This window comes from Ruditapes philippinarum, unplaced genomic scaffold (genome assembly GCF_026571515.1).
Source record: "Ruditapes philippinarum isolate M1 unplaced genomic scaffold, ASM2657151v2 ctg1625_1_1_1_1, whole genome shotgun sequence".
NCBI lineage: Eukaryota > Metazoa > Mollusca > Bivalvia > Venerida > Veneridae > Ruditapes > Ruditapes philippinarum.
In genome coordinates this window covers 52522-79476 of record NW_026852452.1, presented here as the reverse complement: position 1 = coordinate 79476, position 26955 = coordinate 52522, and the positions used below count along the sequence as shown (strand labels likewise).

The following is a 26955-nucleotide window of genomic DNA, read 5'->3' as shown; positions in this document are numbered from 1 at the left end:
GCTGAAGGTATTTTATAACACTACATTTTTTTTTAATTTAAATATTATTTTATTTATGATTGACCCACTATTTCGAGACATTGTGAACTAATTCAGATTGTAATGTTGCCAATGTAAGGTAAGCAACTTATGTGAAACCCATTTTTCTTGGCAGAGTTTTACATGATTCTTTTTTAAACAAAACCTCTTTTACTAACGCATTTCAAATGACATAATTTACTTTTTTTATCGACAAGCATTGTGTACAAATAAATGGTTCTACATTTAGATGCTATAAAAACCGAACAGTCATTTTTATAAAATTAATGTAACTTAATTCAACTGTTAGATCCCGCCAGAATGAACCTCATTTTACCCCTTTAGCAGGACTTGTCAAATCTCCATTTTTTTTAACATTCCATTATCATTTTTTTTTTTTGGACATTAAAAAGAACATTTGAAGTTGGTTAGACAGCAATATAGAGGGTGGCTCTATACATGTAGCAAAAGCTAACCACTTACAGTTCCGGTAGGTTCAGGATAAAAGTTACAAGGCTATAAAGTGCTATTTGTGATTCCCGCCAAAAAAATCGAATTATTTTTTTTTGCATTAGGATTCAATATCATACGTCTTAGTTTCCCGCCAAAAAGAAAGTTCTGATTATAAGGGCATGTGCGTCTTAATCACGGTTAATACTTGTTATCTGGCTAGAAAAAGGGGCCAGAGATAGTGTCAGGCTATGGCAAGATAACCCTTAATTCAGACATATCACTTATCTTGTATATACACTGTATTGAATTGTCTTCTTAACTATGATTGATTTATTTCGGTACACCTAATTGTAATTAAATTGATAACAAGGTATCCCATATCAACAATGTATTATCTTCTGTAGTTTACAAACTACTTCATTAAACCAGTGAAGAAATGAAATTGAAATCTTTAACTCTCTGTATTCTGTATATAAAGTTTGTAGTTTATTCAATTTTTAATTTTTGAAAATAATATTATGTTCTTTTTTTTTAAATCATGATAACACATTATACTTGCTGTTGGTCTCAGACAAATTAACGCCAGAAAAAAGTCCTGGAGATCCGTTTTTCTATTTGATAAACAGTATGCAAAATTTTGTCTTTTAGTATAGTCATCTTAGTGCAATAACGAAATAACTTCTATTACATTTAAAAGAAGTTACCCCGTTACTGCACTAAGGTGAGAAATGATTAAGTAATAATTACGAATATTTAACTTAATATAACTACATTTGTTTTCCTTTACTACATGGCTAATTCCAATTTCTTTCCCTCTAACGTCGCCAACCGAAGGTGCATTAATTCGGGTGGAGGGGCCGGATACACAAAAATGTTTATTTGTAAGATTTGTTGTAATATCACGGATCCAAATCAGTTAATAACCAAAAAAAAAACGCAAACTATTTGCATTGAGGTGTCAATATTCTATCATCAATATTTTATGTTGTTTTAACCCCATTCGTTACATTTCTCAGTAGTATATTCACAGATAAAACATAACAAATGAATCTCTTCGTACTATCTCCATCTATGCTAAAGCACTTTTTTTGCAATAATATATCTTTTTACCAGACAAGTCAAGTAGAAAAACAAAGTATCTGTACATTACGTTTTATATTGAAAATGGTTTTTTAATTTCTTTGAATTTTATTTCGTGAGAAAGGGCGCCAGTACTTCAATGAATCACGATAAAATATAGTGCATAGGATCTATCAGATGGTGTGATTACTGTGAACGCTGTCTTTGTTTTTAGTCAAATTGGTTATTTAATCATTTACACTTCACTTAACGGTAAAGAACCATTAACCTATGAGAGAGGGCGTGTATTTTATTATTAAAAAAAAAACAATAACTTAACAGCATGCAGTATATATGGTAATTATGCAAAAATGTGTGAATATTTTGAAAATGCGCAAGGGTTTATTTTAGGACTTGTCAACCTTTTGTGTACATGTAACTTATAACTGGCCAGAAATAAAGTACACGCATTAGTAGTGGGAGAATGTTAACATAATAATTTCTAGAAGAAAGGTTCAAGTAAATATTTCTTTTCAGCGAAAGTCGAGCAAAATAAAGTGGAAAATGGAGAATTTGAGAACTATGCCGAAACTATACGATCTGTAAATGGTACATTAGAGTAACTTATATTGGTTTTACTTTTATTTATCTTCTTTGTGCTTTGACTTGTCGTTAGACAAACATATGCATTTTTGTTTGATAGCATCAAAATCTAACGGATAATAAAATCACATCGAAAATATATCAATGTTATTATAATTACTTCAATCTACATTTTTCGTCAAGTTGACATACATGTATGTATATGTGTTTCCTTAGATTATCAAGCAATGCACAAAATTTGTACGTTAAACGTTTCGGCACTAAACGAATGATGCAAACTAGAACAGACTTAATGACCAGCAAAACTCGATATTCATACTCAACAATAAATCATTCAGCTTTTCGTTATTTTTTGCAGACGAAATCTTAAACCTAAATTTTACTAAAAGGTACGTTTTTAGTCTTTGTAAATTAATTTCGATAAAGTAAAACTTTACATAAACAATATTTTATCAACTGACATTTGATGTTCTGAACTGAGATATAAAATAATTTCTGATAAATCTGTCGGCGGAAACCCGAGATTGTTTTATTTCTGATGATAAATATTTCCCAATCAAATCTTAAAATACATTTATCATACTGTGTTGTTGTATTTAGATAACAAATGTAAATCTTTTTTTATATTAAGCACATTTATCTCTGTGATGAACTTAACTGATAACTTTAAATTAGGATAAAATTTATTGTTTATTTTTTTTTATTTAATAATCCGATTGCTAGATAAGTAAACTGTTTATCCGTACCCGTACATTACATTATTGCTATCATACCGCACATGTTAATGATGAATCATAAAGTAGCATGCCTCCAGATTAATGCTAATTTTCATGAAATTTTTAAAAGTGAATTTAAAAGTAAAATATTGTGAAGTGAACAAAATAAAGTAATTTAAACGTCGCAAACGGTACTTTCAATTTCACGTGAATTACAAAAAAGTGAAATGTGCGATTATGGCGCTTCCTTAAATACGAACAATGGTAATTAAATTTAAATTGACCTATCCTTATTTCAGCGACACGCTGTTTTATACATTTAAGTCTAAAACGCAACCTTCTACAGATGATATTAATTAATGGACCCAGTTTGATCTGTTTTATTGCAGCAACGAATCTTTGTATAATGAACCTTCTCCTAATTAAAATGAACTAACGAGCCATTTTTTATATTTTATTTCATAGTTACATACTTAGAATGAAACACACTCCAGTATTGTTTGAACCTCATACATAAAATTAGCCAGCTCACTCAAGTTTTACTAATGTTCGCAATTCGCCCAGACAACGAGGCGGGTAAAGTATATGCGTTTATTTTAATAGATAAATAAAAATATTAATATTTACATATTCTAGAAATTCTGAAATCCGGAAATAATCAAGAAAGCACCTGGTGAACATTACAAGTGCTGACAACTGTTTTTCGTCTGCTCAGATTATAAAAAAATCGGTAAAATTCTCTGACGAATATATTTGATAGGTATATCGCTGTCATCATAAAGCTTGAATTTCGTTTAAAGTGTTGCTAATGATTTAATCTAATGAAAGAGGAGGGAATTAATGAAGTGGAACTTTTTTCTAATCATTTTCTACTCTTAAATAGATGGAGGAAAAGAAACTATCTTTTGAATTTTGTATAGTCTATATGATAAAAAAAGATTTAACTAATCGTCTGTAAAGGCCCTTTTAAAAATAGATTATTCAACATCAATGGAATAAAACTGGATAACCGGGCAAAAGTTATTTTTAAATATTCTGAATGGCTGTTAAATGCATCACCAACAGATGTTAACATGGACACACATTCTTTTTATAGAGACAAATGTAAATAAATATACTGCATTGGTGCATTTTGCAACACATGAAATTACCGATTTGGAATAATAATATAATAAGAACTACTTTTCTGTGCGGAATTATTTTTTTTTACAATTTCATGACAGCAGACGACAATGAACCATTATCAGATGCGGCAGATCATTGGCTATTTACTAAAACAAGATAAACGTATTAAGTGGCTGATTATTTTCAAAACGAAGATAATCTGTTTGTGTAGAGATTTATGAGATCTGATATAACTGACTTGTAAAATGGCGGCAATCTTTATCTTATCAAACTAACAAAAAAAATGATATTGATAAAATCTAAACATAAAAGATAATTTCAAAATTGCCCATAAATCTCCTTCCTGGATGCATCTCTTGTACTTTTATAGACCATAATTACATCTTAAATAGCTAAATCTGTTTATTGCAATGATTGGTGTTATTTCTAAATATTTATAACTTTAACTATTGTCAATATTTGCATAAACGAGAAGCGAATTATATAAATCTAACTATTTCATTAGATACTATTTCAGCTATCTAAACGATTTTTAACATTACAACATTTTTCCAGTCTGCATTATTTTCGGTTCGTATTTCAACATCAATATTTTCGGAATTAAATAAAGTGCCACTTTTTAGATATTTCTTCTAGGCGGAATATGTACAGTTTTGTGCATGGTAGAGATTAAACAGAAGCTTTCGATTAATTGCAAGTTTGTTTTGAATACTTCCATGGTATTTTCTGCCATCTCTGAGTATTGTATGTGAAAACATTGTAGAAATAAGTAGCAGAGCACTTAGCGGTGTGCTATATATTATATCTACGTTAGGCCAGTCCTATGAATAATTAGATTCTGAAGTGCCGAGTTTAACCTTTAACATGTTGATTTTTTAAAAAAATTTTAGATGGATTGTCCAACTTTAAAGCGGCACGCCTCTAGATTTATACTAATAATAATTTTATGTTTTTAGGCTTTTTTGACCTCAGTGTAGTTCCAACAAATAATTGATAAAATGTATATTTAAAATATTTTTATATCATAATTTCTATTATAAATAAACAATTTTTATTTATACTATACAAGATGCATTCAGAAGTACACTATGTAATATTCTGAAGTAACCAAAAGCAATTAACAGACTATCAATGGCACTTTCAACCCACTTATTATACCAAAAAGAGATCAACATATGCAAAAAAAGCCATCACTGCGTTAGTAACGCAATTGTAATAGAGTCATAAATACTGAAAACAATCAGTCATTAATCGTGCATAACATGTAAATCATTACTTGAGTCTTGAATATTTTTACTTTTCCTAAAATCTTAGTATATTTTTTTCAAGTTTTGATTTTATTGAAGAATTCCGGCTCATCTGGAGGCATATCGTTTATTATGAATTTTAGATACGTCTAGATGAAAATTAAAACAGTATAGGGCCTGGACCGACAGACCTGGCGTCTAGGCCAGCCAGGGTCCATACTGGTGGCTTACGTTCAAGGACGTCTCTACATATTCCACATGATGTAATTGTTTACTGAGAGAAATTATAATCTTTATTTTAATTCCTAAAGCACACGTGATCAGCGCTTGATGTTCTTAATTAGGATGAAATAAACAACTATAAGAAATTAAAAAAATAACATAATCTTGCAGTCCTTACATTATTTGAAACCTCGTTATGTGCACGCAGCATTACAGAAAGATGATAGTAAGGTGCATTGTTTTATTTCTCTAGATACATTATCGATGTATAATATAAGTAAGTTTTTTACCTACAAGGTTCTATCGTAAATTTATACTAAATTTCATTAATAATGAAACCCCATTTAATGAAAAACTTACATCCCATTCTATGAAAACGCGAGAAGATACAGTTATTTAAAGGGACTCATCTGCGATTTTTCGCCATGAAGGGAAATGAAATATTATTTTCGAGACTTGAGTAATTTTGATGTAAGTCTTTACTTATAAGTTGTGTGCATTTACTGATAAGTTTTGTGCAACATATCATATCATTTCCTCACTCATTTTTCCCAGGAAAAAAATAACAAAAACACAAAAAAAAAGCATTTTTATTGTGTAAAAGTGACAAAACTAGAAATAAAAGCGTTGCTACGATTTTCACTTAACGTTCAATTTAACTGTTTATCTCTATTATGATCTTTTGCAGCGTTTTCCATTTTAAGTGCATCACTTCATCTATGCACGAATTTCAAATTTTATGTTTTTAGGTTGTTTTTTTTTTTACCTCAGTGGAGTTCCTTCTTTAGCATATTTTTATATAATAATTTCTGTTATAATTCCAATGGTATGAAAAATACGTGCTGTCAATAGTTTTATTTAAGTATTGCTAGTTAATACATTGTGATAACTCATTTATTTTCATAACTTTTTTTTATATAAAAAAACAAACTAATTTCACATATTAGCTGAAATGGCCGATATGTGAAGGAAAAATAAATACGTCAATATCACAAGAAAGACTATGTCATCTGGACATTTCATTATAAACATTTTTAAGAAAATGTACTCTTTCAAAATTACATTGAGACTTTTTTCAGAGACATGTTTTATTTTCGTACTCCATATGGTCGTACTGGGACTCGGGGGACTTTTAATGCTTGATTTAAATTAATTGATTCGTCTAGATTACTCGTATAGTAGAGATCGTGCACGTTATGGTGACGTCATGATCGTGTTTAATTAGTGCAAATTTTAAAACAAAACACTACATCAATATCAAGGAGAAGAAAACATATAAACAGAAGTTTTAAAGGCCCATTATATCCCAGATCTGCTTTTATTTCTCAAAAGCTTTTTTTAATATTGGTGATCTTTTATAGTTACTCATTGGACATTTTTTTCATCTGTTGCTTTTTGGCAATGAGTACATTTTTTTTACAGAAAATCATCATTTTTGTATGGAAGTCCAAATACTATTTTGTTTACATTTTGCTACTTTAAAGAAAAATTATTTCACATTTATAGCTACTTTCTTCAGGTAACAAGCATCTAACATTCCTCTAAAGCCATTATTTAAAAATTACAATAACTAATGTTGCCTTTCTAAAGAAGTTAAATGTATTTGTTTTTGAGGCATAATGTGCCTTTAAACTTCTTGTGAATACATCACTGCTACCCTGTACAGTATCACGAGCTAAATGTGCCTGTCAAACTTACAATTCAAACTCTGATGGTATATCTCATATGCCATTTGTCAGTCAGCTTTCACGACATAGACGTGAATAATTTATTTCCAACTTTTTTCACTTCATCAGCACAATTGTTTGAAGGACTGTTCAAGGGGTTAAGTGTACTTAGACCTATTATGATTTCCAATTGAAAGTATGGGTAATACGTTCATAATTGAATCTGAACGACGTACATTTTTGTGCTAATTTTAGGGATGTGAATGTCGTTTAATGATGATTATCATATAAACATCAGAAAAGAAGTTGTTTTTATACATATGTGAGGAACAAACCGTGCAAACTTCTCCTCCCCCAAGGGTCTTGTTTAATGCTATATTTTATCAGATATCGCGTATTGTACATACTTCATGGATTTTTTTCCGAAATATAATTTCATTTTATGATGTCAAAACATGTGTACATAAAAAGCAATTTGCTGATAAGTAAATTCTTCAATATATCGTCCTCACTGTCTTTAAGGACGGTAAAGTATAACTGTAAACATTTTCCCGGCTTTCTTTTAATGTTGCATATAATTATCTAATTACCATACATTAATTGCATTACATTTTACGAATATCTATTTCAAAAATAAAATTTTATTGCGTTGCACGTATTTGATCTTTTACCAGTTTTTGTTCTTAAAGTGAATTGGTGTATGATGGAATGTCTGTAATACAATGAATAATTACGTTGATAATATTTAGTAGTAGACATAACAACAAACCAAGGAAAGAATTATACATGGCAGTTGATGGCTAGTGTGAGATACATGATCCGATATAACATATATTTATTTATATAGCAGATAAATAAAGTGGTCATGTACAAAACATTATTATTTATCACATAAATGGTCATTCTAAATCACTAAGAACTTTATCAACAATTTATTTTTTCAAGTATCTTTTTATAAGAATATCCAAATTATATATGTTTATTGTTTTAATGTTTTAATCATTATTGAAGATAGTAATAGAAAATGTGCCCATTGTAGGCCTATCCACTTTAACTTTAGAATAACAAAAATCCAATCTAAGTATCTGACAGATGTATAAAAAACATAAGCATAAAAAGTAAATGAAAAAATACGTCTTCTTAAAGGAAATAACATACTTTCATCTTCTTAAATATTGTACATTTGATAATGTTACTTAAAATAAAAATAATTCTTAGGAACTTTTTCAACTTTAATCTAAAGGCAACATATCTAAACCGAACAGATTTAATCACAATAACATGGGAGTAAAATGCAACACTCAAAGTAAATGATTAATGAATGTAATTGGTACTCACCTAATTTCATTTTAGAGACTGTCGGTCAATTTGTCCGGTTAACACTTAAGCCAAAGTAAAAATATTTTCACGCCTTACTTCACTTTTGACCAAGCATATAATTAGTTATTCCACTGTGGGATGTTTAAGCAGTCATTTCACTGATGCTCGACAACACGATTCCCAAGCATTTTATATATACTTCCTTTTGTACTTTTTTATACGACGCCAAAAATTACATAAATATTTTTGGGTCCAGCCAGCTATTGGCTAATTAAACTAACTACCATTTTAATGAACAAGGCAACTGTTACCATCGTTTGTAAATCCTGTGAATCTATTAAGATATGACTGATAAGTAATTTGTAGTTTTTGTCTGTAAACACTATTTATTATGTCATTACAAACACGTACTGTAGCATTTTGAACGGTTTTTGTATGTCTCTACCTATCATTTTTATCGGCGGAGGAATCTTCCAAAAGGGAACCGAGGCTGTAATCAATGGGAACTATTTGCGGTTCAAACATGCTGTTCTATTAAAGAGAGAGGAAGCATAGGTAAATTAAAATCGTATTAAAGTGCGGAGAGCCGTTAGAAGATCAGGCATATGATAGTTTGGTTGTTTATATGTTATATCGGTTATCAGAGAATTGTAATAGTTAAATGGCGGGATTCTTTATTTAAATATAAATTATAAAAGCTCCATTTTTTGATATCTTCGAATGCGCATGTGAAATTCTCCCATAACTTAAATAAGATGTAAATTGCACACGCTCCAATCTGATAATGAATTGGAGTTTGTCAGTCTTTGCTGGAGTGTGAATATACTAAATATTGTACTGAATATTGCAAATAAAATACTAGTAAATTGAATAAATATCTTGATGTTTTTGGCGGGAAAATGTATAAGTAGCATGCATTTTTTTATTGAACATTTAATGATCAATAAGGTTTTTTTTCCGCATCACTGTTTTCATTTTCTTTTCTATCTTTTCTATCAATGTAGAAATAATAATAATAATAATAATAATAATAATAATAATAATAATAATAATAATAATAATAATAATCTTATTAAACAAACATCGATTTGAACTGTGAGTCCATATTTGATCACACGAGCGACTTTTAAATCAACCATGGCAGCATTTAGATTTTCACATGGTTAGAGTGTGTTAGGAAGAATAAAGCAAATAGATAGTCTACTTTTCCTTTATCTTGAATTAATTCAAAACTAACTGGCATCGGTTTAAAGTGCAGTTTTAATAAGCACAATATATCAATAAAGGTAAGACTCTATGTCCTATGACTTGCTTTACATTAACTCTAACTTTCTGAACTCTTTCTCCTTGAAATGGAAAGACGAAGTTTGAACCTAACTGTAATGAAAGATTACGATAGGGCGGGGCTTAAGGGATGATCCTACCTGCCCAACCAATTAGAAAGTCAGTTCTTTCGAAAAGAATAATAAAATATACTGCAATATTTAATTACAGAGTTCACGTTTAACTGCTAATTTATGTTCCAAACAGACTTTGGGTAAATCAGGTACGTATATTAACGTTAATATACGTACCTGGGTAAATTAATAATAATCTTTTTTACATTTTTTTGGGTTGTTTTTTTTTTTCGAGAAAAATGACGTGTTTTTTTTTTCATTTTCATTTCTTGTAAAAGTTGGAATTTTCGATTTATCAAATCTTGTATCATTTAAACGCTGTAATCGTACAATTAGGTATTGACTCCCTTATGTAACTCTACACTCATGCGTCATGCGACTTAATTCCCAAAATAACAACATGTTGAAATTTTATCTCAATTGATTATACAATCAGTTGAAAAAATCACAAATTAACCGTGTAGTAATCTATATAATAACCTCCTATCATTGTATAAACGATATGTCACGATAAACATGTGATGTGAGGTTTAAAGGCACATTATGCCTCAGAAATTAATAAATTTTTACTTCTTTAGAAAGGGTAAAAATGAATTTTAGAATGTTTAAATAATGGTTTTAGACCATATTAGATGATTGTTATCTTAAAAAAGTAGCACTTAATGTGAATTATTTTGTCATAAAAGTAGTAAAATTTGAACAAAGAAGTATTTTGACTTCAATACAAAATATTTAATCACTATAACTGAACTAATTGCCAAAAAAAAAAGCAACACAAGAAAAAGTTGGTTCAGAGTAACGTTTTGGAAACGTTAAAAGTACATCAAAATTAAAAGCTTTTGAAAATAAAATTAAGCATTTCTTGGACATAATGGGACTTTAAAGAACTTGCAACTACAGAAATGTACATTTCGACTTGAACCAATTTCTGACATAAAATACGCGTCACGTGGTCGAACCTGTATCTTAACATCACTGTTCAGGCTGGTTAGGGAGAATTGAAACATGTGTCACTAAACGTAAATTCTTTGAAAATCAGACGGAGGCAAAATTGATTCTTTCAATGATTGATAGAAATCAATTTGGCATAAATGCGACCGTGCACGTTTGGCGACATATAACAGTCAGAGGAAGTTTCGACGCACGGAACATATTTATTACAATTAAGGTTTACTTTACAACCGCTATAATTTTATGTTATATATACATCTACAATAAACATGTATATTAACATAACATAGAAATTATATAGAATTCTGGTAAGTCTTTATAGTATCAACATTCACGTTATTATATTATATAATAAAATATATCTTTAATATGGATAATTTATGTGTTATCATCTAAGAAATCGAATACAACGAGCATCGACAATTGTTTATGGCATTTAACAGAACAGAGGCCAGCGGTACTGACAATGAAATTGATATCAAATTAGATATCCCCCTTGGAAATGAAATCATAACAAAACAGCGTGAGAAATAAAACTGGCACAGAGCATTCAGTGAAGTGACTTTCTTCCTTTCTTCCAGTCGGATTCTGCCATAGATAAAGATCTTTGCTGTAATTATAATACAATTATGTGAAATTTAGTAGTAATTTAAAATTAGTAGAATGTCTCTGTGCATATTCTGAACGATTATAGATAGATTGAGTTTCTGTAGACGTCTGATACCCCATCAATGTAGGAGACAACTCTAAAGTTTTAATTAATTGTTTTAATAATCAGAGTTTAATCAATAGACTGAAATCTACGGTGGTACAGAGGTGACATGTGTGTGTTTGTGTTTATTTACCTCGTGCGCACGAGATACTTTATCGTGGCCACGAGTTACTTAGTCGTGGCCACGAGATAATTAAGTGGTGTGCATGAGATACTATGTCGTGGCCACGAGATAATTTAGTAGTGCGCACGAGATACTAGTACTATGTCGTGGCCACGAGTTACTAAGTCGTGGCCACGAGATAATTAAGTGGTGCGCATGAGATACTATGTCATGGCAACGAGTTACTAAGTCGTGGCCACGAGATAATTTTGTAGTACGCACGAGATATTATGTCGTGGCCACGAGTTACTAGGTCGTGGCCACGAAATAATTAAGTGGTGCGCTGGAGATACTATGTCATGGCAACGAGTTACTAAGTCGTGGCCACGAGATAATTTTGTAGTACGCACGAGATAATATGACGTGGCCACGAGTTATTAAGATCTCCTTTATAAACAATACATTGTGGATGTGAAAACCACGTGAAGGTATGGAAACTACTGAATGCACTGAAAGTCATATATAAACATACACAAACATCTAAGTATATGCCTTGAAACGTAATAAACACTTACATATTAAGTAAAAGCTGCATTTTTGTCGGATATTTTAAATAGCCCTACCCCACCTTTTTCGGGGCAATTTGGTAGGTGGGGGTATTCACGTAAATTGCTTATAAATTGAAAATTTGATGGTCAATGTCTTTGAAAAGATGCAATTGAAAAAGTTAAATAGTATACTTTGATAAAATAATAAGCCTTATCAGTTTCCATAATATACCCATTACAAGCATCTTATCTTGATTAAAAGCAGTTAAAAGACTAGTAGATGACAAAAATTCAAGAGTACAAGAAAGTGTAGCACTGCTAATAACACGCGCTAGCAAAAAACAGGCATACCTTCGTGTGGTCGCCTAGCACCAATTATAATGTCAATCCACAAATACCCCGCGCCTACATTTCTAGAATGAAATTTCAAATAAATAAAACGTGCGGAAATTTTGATGGTCTCAAAAAGCATTGTTATAACTTAAAGTGATTTTCGTTTTGCATGTTATACTTAAGCTTAAGTATAAATCTCTAGGCTAATTCAAACGAAATCAAGGTAAAATACTCCCTGAATGTACGATAACTCGTATACTGTGCTCGGTCTCCACTAAAATTTAGAGTCAACAACCACTAGACTATAATGCCATTCTTCTTTTGAATTGAAAGTTAGTAATACTTTTCATATTAAAGACACATTAAGCCCCCACCCGAAACGAATAAATATTACCTTCTGTAAAAAGGGCAAATATGAGGATTATAACGTTTCGTTACTGGTTTAAGAGCATGTTAGATTCATATCACCTGCTGAAATGAAAATGCTATTCATAAAAAGTAGCAAAACGTAAACAAAGTTGTATTTTGTCTTTCATACAAAATACTAAATCACTATTTCTGTACTTATTGCAAAAAAGCAACAGAAGAAAATGAAGGATCAGGTTATTGACCAATGAGCAACCTTTTGGAAAATATAACATGGAGCCTCAATGTGTCTTAAACCGAAATTTCAAAATTGTTGAAGGAAAAATTCACACAAAATACCCCTGACATGTAATGTATGAATGTTGAATCATCTTTGACAGCTGATTTTTTTTAAAACCCAGTATGATTATTAAATAACTGCAAACAAAGTTCTCAATAGGTTAACAGGCTATTATGGTTAAGACTCAGAACAGAACATATATTTTGCTAGATATTAGATTCATTAGATATACAAAACCCGTGAACAAGACCATGTTAGGGAGAGACTGAACATGGAGTTTATAGATGGTCTTTATTTGGAGGTAACTATGTTTTTATAAATCAATGAAGGATTGTCGAAGAATTGTCAAAATTCACAGGGTGATTTTTATTTAAAGGTGGTCTTTAACATAAGTTTGACTGTATTCATATTCGATATTGAATGCGTCGAAGTGCAAGTATAAACTTTGACAATTTTTCTCCGCCCATAAAGGGTTACATATACATGGATATATCTTTTCAGTACTAAATTGAAATTATTATATATAGAGGATTTCTTTTCCAGCACTAAATTGAAAATAAGATATATATTGGATATATCTTTTCAGTACTAAATTGAAATAATAATATATAGAGAAAAAATCTTTTCAGTACTGATTTGAAATTATAATATATAGAGGACTTTTCTTACCAGCACTGAATTGAAATTAATAAAGATGATATATCTCTTCAGAACTAAATTGGAATAATAATGTATTGGAAGACTGTGTAAAATGACTTATTGTAAAGTAATAATTCGCATTTAATACCACTCAAAGAGTGTTACAGTGTTACGTTCTCTGTAATAAAATATAATATTTGTAGTTCTTCATTATCTTCAATGATTCATTGTGAATATTTCGACGATCACATAACAGATGATATTTAACATTGCGTACCGATGTTTTAACATCATAATCTTAGCACAATCTTCTAAAATGAATTTCATGTCTTAAAGACATTAAAGTAAAATAAATACCATTTCTTTGAAAGACATAGTCAAAATAAGACGATTTCATTTCAAGACATGCATTTGTTTATTTTTATTTCTTTTTTGAAATTTCTTTAAATTAATCTTAATTTTTAATAATAAATTTCGTAAAAGGTGTCTTAGAATAGTTAATATTCCAGACTGACTATGATATAAAACTATGACAGCGTATTAAGGCAAGTCTGTGACAAATTTCGTAAAATTTCAAAATTAAAATTATGTAATTGTTTTTCATAACATGATATCATATAGCCAGAAAAAGGTGAAAATAGAGAATAATAGGTTGGTGCCGTGGATGGAGAAAGATAATCTGGCGAGGCGGAGGAATTTATTGGGTGAGCCGAAGGCACCAATCTATTATTCTATTTATGCTGTCACCATTTTTTTTTAAAGAATTTTATTAGGCAAACTACTTTTAATCACAATATCGGAAATGTTTCTATATAGAGTAACAAAGAAGGCCCGAAGCGTGCATTATTCTACAACAATGCACTCGCCGTTCCTATTATCTCCCTGTGTATTTTCACATTGAGGGCGCCATTTTGTTTGAAAAATGCGATAAATAAAAACAATTTTTTGTCGAATTTTGTTGTGAAAACTATTTAGAATGAAAGAAAATGGACTAACTAAGAAAATGAATTCGAACACCAATATCTTTTATTCAGTCGTTAACGCTGTACAGACGTTTAAAGTATTGTTTACGTGACGTCACAATGTAGCGCCAAACAGCACGTGCAAAACAATCAAATCAAGTACGCTATTTTAATGTCGCAAACGAGTTAAGTTTTACATTTATTTCACTTTTAATAATTTTTATTTCGCTTGAAAAATTATAGAGTGAAATAAAATAAACAAACAAAGTTTTATCAACGTTTCCAAAATTCATTATTCTACACACAGAAGATTTAACGACAGTTTTTATATTTTTTCTTGAAAAGTAGTCCGGCAAACATGCATACCACGTGATCATTGCCGTAGATCAGTAAAAATATACGGCACCTTGTTATCGGGCCGAAATTGATACAAGTGACAGGATAAAACTGAAACCATCATTTGGTTGACATGTCATTCTTAAGAGATACGTTGGTTATTTTGTGTGGGCGACCATGGCGTAGTGGTTAAAGTTACTGGCTTGAAACAACTTGCCCTCCCTATTGTAAGTTCAAATCCCGCCAGGGACATTGGATTCTTATATTTAAGGAAGTTATTCAGCTAGATAATGAAACGTCGATAGTTCAAATCAGGTCCCAGCTCGTGCCTGACATAATGCTCAGATAGGCACTTGAGGTCTTTCTCCACCAATTAAGCTGGAAAATTGCGATATGACTTCTGTGTGTTGGTGCGACGTGAAACCAAATCAAAAGTGGTCATTTTGTGAGTATCGGTTATTAAATTTGTCGCCATGAGACTCTATCAACACAATAAAATACTATTTGAATATTTCCGTAATCAATATTGTATAACTAAACACGTGGAATGTAATTAAGTGTAATTAAATATGTGAGGAACAATCGAAACATTCAATACATTTGTTTTTTAAAAAAGAATCAATTTCTAAACTCCCAAATAGTAAACTTATAGTACCAAACTAAGTTTAGAAATCTGCAAGTCGTTCATGAATATATCAGAACATCAAAAGGTTCAAACTTCCTATCCTCAAATGTTAATTGGTCAATATTAATGGCTTGTTATATAGATTGCATTCATAACGGTTTCACTGCCGGAAATATCGGACAAACAAACAGCGTTCGTTATTCAGAAAACCTGCATTTTACACAGAGAAAATAACTTTGCAACAATAAATAGAATTCATTACATCAATTTACCATTTAAAAAGACATAAAAAGTACGGCAACATCCTTTGAATATAAGCACTATAATATTGTCGTATTATCTTTATTGACAAACGAATAAAGACAAACAATACACCATTTTGCCATTATACTTCAATCTATTATATTGTTATAATTGCAAACATTCATATTTTGTATTATTTAAAAGCTAAATCACAAGTATGTCAAAAACGTGAACTAAAACACAAGAATGCCAAACATGTTAACAGTTCATTACATAAATTTATAAACATATCTTTAAATTCAAATTGCAGAATAATTTGCATAAAGTACACTTTACGTTATTCTTAAAGATGTCGAAAAGCTGTAACCTGTTACAATTAGATTAATAAATGAGTCCCTCTTATACATTATAATACAATATATACAAGTCATGTAAAATGAAATGTAATTCATTAAACAAAACAAAGTACTGAAAACTGTTAAAACAGGACAGAGTGCTCATGAAGCACATATTGTTGAGTTATCAAAGCATGTTATAATAAACTGAATAACTGACTATTTGATATGCAGATACTGGCTATCAAACTATATTATAAAAAGAACAATAGAATGTGAGTACTTATCAATGTTAGATTAAAGCAATAATACCCCATTTCTAATATATATAATTGTACCATTTGGTCTATGCGCCAAGGAAGAGATTTACAAGAAAGTAAGGGAAAGCACTAAAAATATTAAGAGTTTAATTCATATTATAACGTAAACAGTTATGTCCCTTTTTGAGTACCAGTCTACACTCTACTCCTGATGAAATACTACGGATATAACAATTCGTGTAAGACCAAAGTACAACAACAACAAAAACAACAAAAAAGAACAACAAATACTAGTCCACAACAACCCTCCATAAGGAAAAAGACCTTCAAAAAAAATAATAATCAAAAAATAAATAAACAAAAAAAAAGTATCCGTTTTAACCAGCAAATGTTGTTTCAGAATTTTCTCGACTGACCAATTGTACATACACCAGTCATTCACAGTAATGTTATTAAGTTGACCGTATTTATTGCAAGCATTATTGCAAACCATACCGTATAAATTAAATTAAGCTTGTTATAAGGTATAAATCATAGTTTAGGAAGGACCAAATGATATTCTACATAATGAATTAAACTTTGCAAAAATAAAACTGACAAAAAGTTTTCATATTGTTTTTTATAAATCGAAATAGTCATTTTGTTTTATCTACGACGAACGGGATTGTTAACAGTATTCAAACAATAATTTGTTTTGTACAAAATCATATTCAAGTCATATTCAACAAATGGAATTACAATTACAATTGACTTATATTGAACCACTCTTTGGTTCGCTGATGTAACAATAAATAAAACTTATCAATTTACATTTAAAGTTCGACGGAATCATTTTAAAACTATAATACGATCATAGATTTTTACTGAGAATGCAGACGCTATAAAATTAAGTCTTTAATATGTTTTTATTAATATGTTTGAAATCACCTGTAGGTATATGGAAAATTAAACTTTAAACAAGAGGGCCATGATGGCCCTGAGGTCGCTCACCTGTATATAGGCCCCCCAACCCCCCCCCCCAACGTTGCATAGCCAATTTAACCCAAGGGCTTTTATTTGCACAAACTTGGTAGACACCCATAAGAAGATGTTTCAGGCTAAACATTTAAGCTCTAGCTCATTGGGCTTTTTTAAAGAAGATTTTTTTTAAGTTTTTATTATACACATATAGTTAAAAACAATGACACCCCTGGGGCCGGGCCAGTTTTGACCCCAGGGCTTTTATTTGAACAAACTTTGTAGACACTTATTAGAAGATGTTTCATGCTTAATATCTAAACTCTAGCTATTTGGGTTTTTTCAAAGAAGATTTAAAGTTTTTGCTAAACACATATAAAGAAAATCAATGACCCCCGGGGCGGGGCCAATTTTGACCCCTGGGCTTGTATTTGAACAAACTTGGTAGACACCTATTAGAACATGTTTGATGCTCAATATCTTAGCCATAGCTCTTACGGTTCTTTAAAAGAAGATTTTTTAAGTTTTTACTATATGCATATAGGGAAAATCAATGACCCCCTGGGGCGGGGCCAATTTTAACCCCAGGGCTTTTATTTGAACAAACTTGGTAGACACCCATTAGAACATGTTTCATGCTAAATATCTTAGCTCTAGCTCTTTGGGTTCTTTAAAAGAAGATTTTTTAAGTTTTTACTATATGCATATAGGGAAAATCAATGACCCCCGGGGCGGGGCCAATTTTGACCCCAGGGCTTTTATTTGAACAAACTTGGTAGACACACACTAGAAGATGTTTCATGCCAAATATCTAAGCTCTAGCTCTTTGAGTTCTTTAAAAGAAGATTTTTAAGTTTTTACTATATGCATATAGGGAAAATCAATGACCCCCCGAGGCGGGGCCAATTTTCACCCCAGGGCTTTTATTTGAACAAACTTGGTAGACACCCATAAGAACATGTTTCATGCTAAATATCTTAGCTCTAGCTCTTTGGGTTCTTTAAAAGAAGATTTTTTAAGTTTTTACTATATGCATATAGGGAAAATCAATGACCCCCCGGGGCGGGGCGAATTTTGACCCCAGGGCTTTTATTTGAACAAACTTGGTAGACACTCACTAGAAGATGTTTCATGCTAAATATCTAAGCTCTAGCTCTTTGAGTTCTTTAAAAGAAGATTTTTTAAGTTTTTACTATATGCATATAGGGAAAATCAATGACCCCCGGGGCGGGGCCAATTTTGACCCCAGGGCTTTTATTTGAACAAACTTGGTAGACGCCCATTAGAACATGTTTCATGCTAAATATCTTAGCTCTAGCTCTTTGGGTTCTTTAAAAGAAGATTTTTTAAGTTTTTACTATATGCATATAGGGAAAATCAATGACCCCCCGGGGCGGGGCCAATTTTGACCCCAGGGCTTTTATTTGAACAAACTTGGTAGACACTCACTAGAAGATGTTTCATGCCAAATATCTAAGCTCTAGCTCTTATGGTTTTTTAAAAGAAGATATTTAAAGTTTTTTCTTTCGGTTGCCATGGCAACCAGAGTTTTGCATGGAATTAAATTCTTTGAACAATTTTTAAAGGTGACCACCAAAGGAACATTCCTGTGAAGTTTGGATGAAATTGGCTTAGTGGTTTATGAGGAGATGTCATTTAAAGTAAAAGTTTACGGACGGACGGACGGACGGACGGACGGACGCCGGACGAAAAGCGATCACAAAAGCTCACCCTGTCACTTTGTGAGAGGTGAGCTAAAAAGTGAAAAGCTCAAAACTTAAATAGAATCTCGCGTTTCTTATTTATACAGTTCATTTATAAAGTTTCACATCTGCACAAAATCTATTTATGCGACTCCTGTTTATGGTTTTTCAAAAAAGTTGAAAATTCATCAATGATAAAAATATTATATAAAGTTAATAAGACTAAATAAATTACCCACACTAATCCAACTAAATACTATCCAAACAAGGCAGTCCAAAGGACAGCTATATCCCCCAACGCGATACATAAGTAGCAATACAGCTAGCCATTATCTAACATGGTTGAACAAGTTCTTATATTACATTTTATTTACAAATTTAGATTTTAAAGCATGATCTGACTTCCGGTTTTAAGCCAGAATGTCAGAGAACCAGGATACATTCAAATGAAAAAATATGTCAAACTGACAATTTGCACTAATCCTTATCAGTTAACTAGTGAGCTAAAAATATGTCAAGTACAAGTACTAAATAGAAGAGTAAATCTGAACAGGCCTGTGTGACAAAGTTAGCTTGAATGGTGCCATATTGTTAGAAGGATGATACATAAAATGCGAAAGAAAAGAAAAAATAAAAACGCTGTGATTAAATAAATCCTTTTCCCCTTTTTGTCGAAAGGAAGCACATGTTGTTCCAATTGAAAAGTGCAAATCATTGCGATCACCCATATGTTATCAGTAAATCTTTCATTATCCTTTTCAGACCCTTCTATTTTCGTGCTTCACTTGATACATGTGAGAATCTCAAAGTTTATATTGTAGGCCTCTTGATCCCAATGAAGTTCCTTTGAAATAATGGCAAACACATTGAAAGGAGGTTACAGTTCACACACTTTACTAACAAAACCATTAGACACATATACACGGTGCCTTCACCGCGTGATATTTTGTGCTCTGTGTGGGGACAGAAAACAACAACAACAACAACAAAAGCAAGAAAAACCCCACAAAACAACAACAACAAATGTACAACCAAAATAATCAAGAACCCCCCCCCCAAAAAAAAAATAACAACAGAAAACAATTATTTTTGCAGAAGACTATTTAAGCCTATGTTATTTACCAGAATAAGCATGTTGTAATGTTAACCCAATTAAACTTTTTGTATTGGTTTTCTGCTGCAAGCAGATCACGAATATGTTACGTTTTCTGGTAAAAGTGCTAACTCGTGTTATCAACCTGTCTGATCAAGCCTTCTTAATTTCAGTCTAAGAAAGCAATTGTACATTACCACGAATTCGTTTGAAATATTTCGTTAGAATTAAATGCCAAGTAAAAACGGTTTTGTTTCTGAGCCGGTTGTAAAGTAATTGCCAAACACGATATAAATAAAATTATTAATATCTAATTCATACTATGTGACAGTGTAGGAATTGAAAGTAAATTTAAAAGAATATCATTATACTAATCAATTGATTGTAACGTCAAATTTATGTTTTTTTTGCAGACTATTTTACATAGCTTGTACAAAACGTAGGTAACTAGCTATTGAACAGAAACACCATTATTAAAATAACAACCTTTGTATTTAGAGCTATAAACTTGAAATCACATACTGATTTGTTTGACAGTCATGTACACGTGTCATGCGTTATATAGTATTTTAGTTCAGTTCAGTTTTATTTGGCAAATCGGCATATTTAACATACCTTTGGCCAATTTTACAAATACAATTGACGAATATGACCAAGACATATAACATACATAGTTTACAAGATAAACATATAAACATATAAGCAAGCATGTACATTATCAAAGTTTAAGAAGCAGCTTAATTCCGTTTCTAGACATATCTTCGTTAACTGGAAAGCCTCATATATGTATTTTGCAGTTTTATACAGTTTACATTTACTACTACAAGACATAATATTCACAAATTTCTGAACATTGGGCCATGAACAATTACCCAAATATTTAGCTCTCAAATCATTATATGCAGGACAAGTTAAAAAAAAAGTGATACTCTGATCCAATCATTTTTGTATTACACATTTTACAGATTCGCTCATCTCTTTGTGAACCACTAAATCTTCCGAATTCAATTTCTAGGTTGTGAGAACACATTCTGAAACATGTTAAACATTTTCGTAATTTATCATTTCTTATAATGCTCAGATAACTTTCATAATGGTGCCCTCACACATAAACCACGACCTTACTGCGACCTGAAAACTAGTAAAATAGCATTTTTCTTTCGAAAATCGTTGGTTTTCTTTCAAATTTCTCTCGCAGACGGTCCGGGGCTCTGCAGTCTTGTGATCAGTACGTTTTCTCTATGTCCTCAATACGACCCTTCTACGTCCATGGCGTTTCCACTGCGACTGTATTGCGTCCCCAAGGCGACCCCACGGCGATCATCGGCGACCCAGCTGCGACTGTGCTATGTTCTCTGCGTCCTTACGGCGACTCTACGACGACTATTGCGTTTGTCCGGCGACTGTCCTGCGACTGTACGACGACCCTACTATGTTCTTGCTACGTCTATAAAAACAATACTTTTTACCAGTAAATTTCATTCTGAGTCTGACCTTACGGCGTCCTTAGTACGAGAGTACTACGTCTATTGCGTTCTTATTGCGTCCTTACTACGATGCTGCTGCGACTATGGCGACTCCACTGCGATCCCACGGCGACCTAACCAGGACTCAGCAAGAACGCAGAGTTTCTGCGACTGTTTTGTGCATGTTCAAAATAGTCGCCGACGGTCTGCGACCTTGTGCGTCCTTGGGTTCCTCGCTACGACCTCGCTGCGTCCCTGCTGCGTCCATGGCGACTGTGCTGCGTCCTGGGTCGTAGCAAGGTCGCAGTAAAGACGCAGTAAGGTCGCGAGGTATGTGTGAGGGCAGTATAACCAAAACACATTTTATACTTTCTATAGTAATCTAGTTTAGACATATTCAATGTTGTCTCATTCCAAGATTGTATAAACTGATCTCTAATACTTTGTTTCATAGCAGGAAAATAATTTACATCTTGCCTACAATTCACTAGAAGATTACTGTAGCCTAAATTGTCTATCAGTTGTTTAATCTTATAGGCCCAGCAATTCACATTATTTCCATTGCTAAGATCTAAATATAATCTATACATAGGTGAATCCTGATTTTTCATTATTTTTAACCAATATTTAATAGCTCTTTCTTTACAAATAACAGAAAGTGGGTACCCCAGTTCACCAAGAACAGCTAAATTAGGAGTTTGTTAACACACAAAACAAGTTTACAAAATTTTATATGTATTTTATCTACTTCAGGAAATTCATAAATACCCCATACTTCAGAGCTATAGTGAATAATCGGTACAACCAAAGAAACAAAAAATGCAAGCTTCATTTTGATATCAAAATTTACTGTATCAAAAAGAGACAAAAGTGAATTATAGGCTTTAAGAGCTTGATCTGACAGAGCTTTAACAGACTTTTTCATGTTTCCTGTATAAGTAAAATTTACACCAAAATAAGTAAAATTATCTACTACCTCAATTTCTTCATCATTTATTTTCCAAACAAAATTATTGACTTGTTTTCTTTTCTCAAAAATACATATCTTTGTTTTATTAACATTTGTTTTAAGGCCCCATTTAATAGAATAGTTATTAACAATATCTAACTGAGCTAGCAAAGATTCAGGGTTAGTTGTGAATGAAGCAATATCATCAGCAAAAAAGAAGCATATACATATTTAACTGATTTAGGTCATTTTTAGTTAATAGGTTAAAATCAATATTTTCATTAATGTCATTAACGAAAAGAATAAATAATAATGGCAAAAGTGGTTCCCCTTGTTTTAAACTAATAGACACGTCAAAAACTCTGAAAAATTCATAGCAGACACTTGTACACAAGATTTAACATTTGCATATATAGACTTAATAATATTAAGCATTTTACAGCTGACACCTAGTTTTAAAAGCTTTACCCATAAGGCATCTCTAACAACTGTGTCGAACGCTTTTTCATAGTCAATGAATGCACAATACCATTTCGATTTATTAGTCAACACTTTTCGAATGATCGAATGATGGATCATGGTTTTTTGCGACGGACGCGCCCTCAGGCGCGTTCAGAGCTAAGTCATCTACATGGGATTTCGTCTGCTACACTCGCGCAAAGTGTCCTCAACCGATTAACAGCCCAAGAAAAAGTACATGAATTTGATCCTTTAAAACTCCCATGCTATGTCGGGATATCTTAAAATCTTCCATATTTAGCCTTTTCAATTTCAAATTAAGTTATCCAAGTTAAAATATGGACGTATATGATTGATAAAAACGTTGTAGTCCCGTAGTATTATTGCGCAATTATGCAAATTACTGCCGAAACGATTTACCGCTGTCGAAAAAGTAGGACAGCAAATTATACTATAATAAAGGTGTAAGCTCTGAGTTCCAAGAAATTATTAGTAGGAAATAAATATTTCTACATTATACAAAACATTATTATTAACAAATCAAAAGTTTTTTGGACTCTAGAATAACTCGCGCATTAATAAAAGAAGAACTATTTTCGTGACTCATACCGCGGGTTTAGCTGAATATTCAGCAGTTATTAATAAATTAGATACATTTTCTAGGTCACGATATGAGTTAACCTTCGCTATTCTAAAAATATATTCTGCTTTACCTGTGCTGATTTTCGGACAGTAGGGAGTACACATTATACATGTTATAAACCAGCGGATACTTACTTTGTTCACATGCAATACTTTTAGAAATTCTATACAATTGTAAGAAGCAAACAAGTTGAAAATGTAATTTAGTGTGAAAATGAAAAGGACAACTAAACACTATAGTGCTTTTAAAAAAAATTGTGACATTTAGATTAAAATAAAAACGATGTGCTCTGGCCCTTGCAAATAAAAGAAATCTAAAAAATACGGTGACTATTAATTGCTGATGATTTTAACCAAAGATATTTTTAATGAGACGTACATATCCAAAAGAAATAAAAATACAAATGACTTATATTTTATTGTCTATATGCCCACTATGTTAAAACACGAATCAATTCTAAATAACATTCTCACATGTATAATCACGGATTTATCCGTGGTATAATGTATTATGCTTGAAGTCTATTTGCATGGTTTTATTTTAGAAATATGTCGTTGAAAGTTTTTTTTCCATTTACATATCATTTCTTGGAATAAATCGATAATGACACTGATTTACAAGTTTGACCAGGGTTTTAGGCATATATTTCATTCTGCTTGAAAGTAGAAAATCTGGATTATATCAGATTGGGACACAAAATATATTGCTCCTTGTATGGAACAAATTTTCTCTGTTATAGATTCCTATATTTTGTGTTTTATTTTTTTTTTCTAAATAACCCTAAATGTCTCCCCGGTTGCATGTCCGTCGCATTCAGTGCTGCAGCACTTTGATTGTCTTGTGATATTATTGGATTGGCGGATACTAGATTACACGAAAACGATAATGATACTTCTGATCAGATACAGTGATACCATTTAATACGCAATGACCAGTGTAGTACATCAACATTTAAAAGACCTCCACGCGGATAACTAATTATCAATGTTAAAGATGATGCATAAATAAAATCTGCAGGGTGCTTTAGCTCCCAGAATTTTGTATTTGTTCTTCTGAATATTGCAAGAGTGAAATGCAAATTTGGGGTATTATAATTATAAATAAAAAAGTGTTTTTTTTCTGCTTTTTGCACTGTGCAGACAGAGAAACTCTTTCCACGTTTGGTACATTAAAAGCCTTTAGTTATTCTGGGTGATTTTAACATATCGATGTTTTTAAAATGCCATATGGGTGTTTTTCAGTATTTGTATGATAAGCTTAACTTATGATCACATCTCAATGATCCTACCATTGATTATCTATCTGCTTTAGACTTGATAATAACAAATATTGATGCCACTGTAGGTACAGTATAAACTTACTGGTCACAAGATTGTCTACTGCTGTTCTCAAAGAATCTCTATAAAATAAAATCCAAAGTGCTTACCTAGAAAACAACCTTTACTTGTTATGCTTACCAGTTCTACTTTAAAACCCCCCCCCCTCCTAGGATTAAAAGATATGGCATGCTGTAGAATAAACTTTGACCTTCACCTATAATTACTCATACTTCCAGCAAGTCAGTTGATCGATTCAGATCGAGCACCTCTTGTGTAATTTTGGATTTGCCACATGGAGGTGCAGTGGGAACTTGTGATACTCTGATCATAAAATTGTATTTCTCTGTGTGAATCCAAAATCTTTGCACCTCAACGCCTATCTAGCCAGGGTCTTTCAAATAGAACTCTATTTGAAAGACCCTGATCTAGCCTACATCTGTATCTAAGGAAAAGCAACGGGCTTTCACCCAGATTGTTATATACATGTTACAATGTCAAATATATAGATCTAGTTTGTAATTGTACAAGTATTTTACCTTTTATGCATTTGTTGTTACTGTGAAAAGTGTTTCCTTTTACAACAAACTCTACTCATTAATCTCATTGTATACATGTATACTACCTAGTCCTTTTCTATTTGTTTTGTGCGGTTTATACGTCATTTCAAAACATGGGTAGTAATTCCTTTCTAAAATGGGCCTGGCCTTTGTGCTGCGCAAGTGTCAGAAATTTATGAATGTTATATTTATATTTTGATAAAAATTAGATCTTTAGAGCAAATTGGGTTTGCCTAAAATACGAAAGTGAGATTTTTGACGAAAGTGAGCGAAAGTGAGCGAAAGTGACTTTTAAAATATTAATTGTAACGTTTTAATAGACTTTTACAATAAAATTGCAGTTTGTAGACGTATATTATTAGAAATAACTTATATTTATTATGAAAAATAATCATAATGATGATTTATTCGGTTTTTATTTGCATAATTAATATACACAAATTCTTATTACATTGAAAAATACGAAAGTGACTTATAAAATATACCGTTTAAATTGAAATTATTTTTACTATTATTGCACAAAGTGGACGTATAATATCAGAAAATGATAATATTTACTTTCAAGATAATCATTATGATGATTAAATCGCCATTTATTTTGAATAATCTCTATACACAAGTTATATACAGAGATCTTCCTTTTGCTCGCATTGAAAAATACGAAAGTAGCTTGCAAAATATCAAATATACTGTTTAAATTGAATGTATTACTAAAATTGCAATTAATTTGTAGACGTACAATATCAGTAGTCAATTATATTTATTTTTAAAAATAATCATTATGATGATTTAACCGCCCTTTATTTGCATTACACAAGTAAACAGATCTTCCTTTCCCTCACATTGAAAAATACGGAATGACTTCAAAAATGTCAAATATAGCGCTGAAAGACGCATGTTTTCAGAAATGAATAAAATATATTAAAAAAAATAATCATTATGATGATTTAATATCCATGTATTTTCATAATTGCTGTATACCTGTTCTGATATCTTACTTTTGCCCACATTGAACAATACGAAAGTGACTTAATCGGACGAAAGTCAATGTCAATATTCACGATATTAATGTTTTTTATAATAAAAAGATAAATGAGTCATTTTCATTATTATTCATGTTTTCATGGTGATTGATCTATAATTGATGATGAAAATGACTAGCACAAAATATTAAAAAAAATCCTAACTTATAAAAAGATTGAACTTTACCGATATATATAGTACGATATTTATAGAAAATTCCGTGGATTACTTATTTCCTTTTTTCATAGTGAAATATTATTTTAACA

The 26955-nt window shown here is 31.4% G+C and overlaps 1 protein-coding gene across 1 annotated transcript in view; it reads right to left on the bottom strand.

The window, feature by feature from the left end:
- Nucleotides 1-8905, bottom strand: part of LOC132712860 (uncharacterized) — a gene marked incomplete at its 3' end in the record, with an annotated part of 45464 nt that extends 36559 nt beyond the window's left edge. The window contains 1 exon segment of the mRNA XM_060695300.1: nucleotides 8449-8905. Coding sequence (XP_060551283.1) covers nucleotides 8449-8458 — 10 coding nt within the window.
- Nucleotides 8906-26955: the final 18050 nt, after the last annotated feature.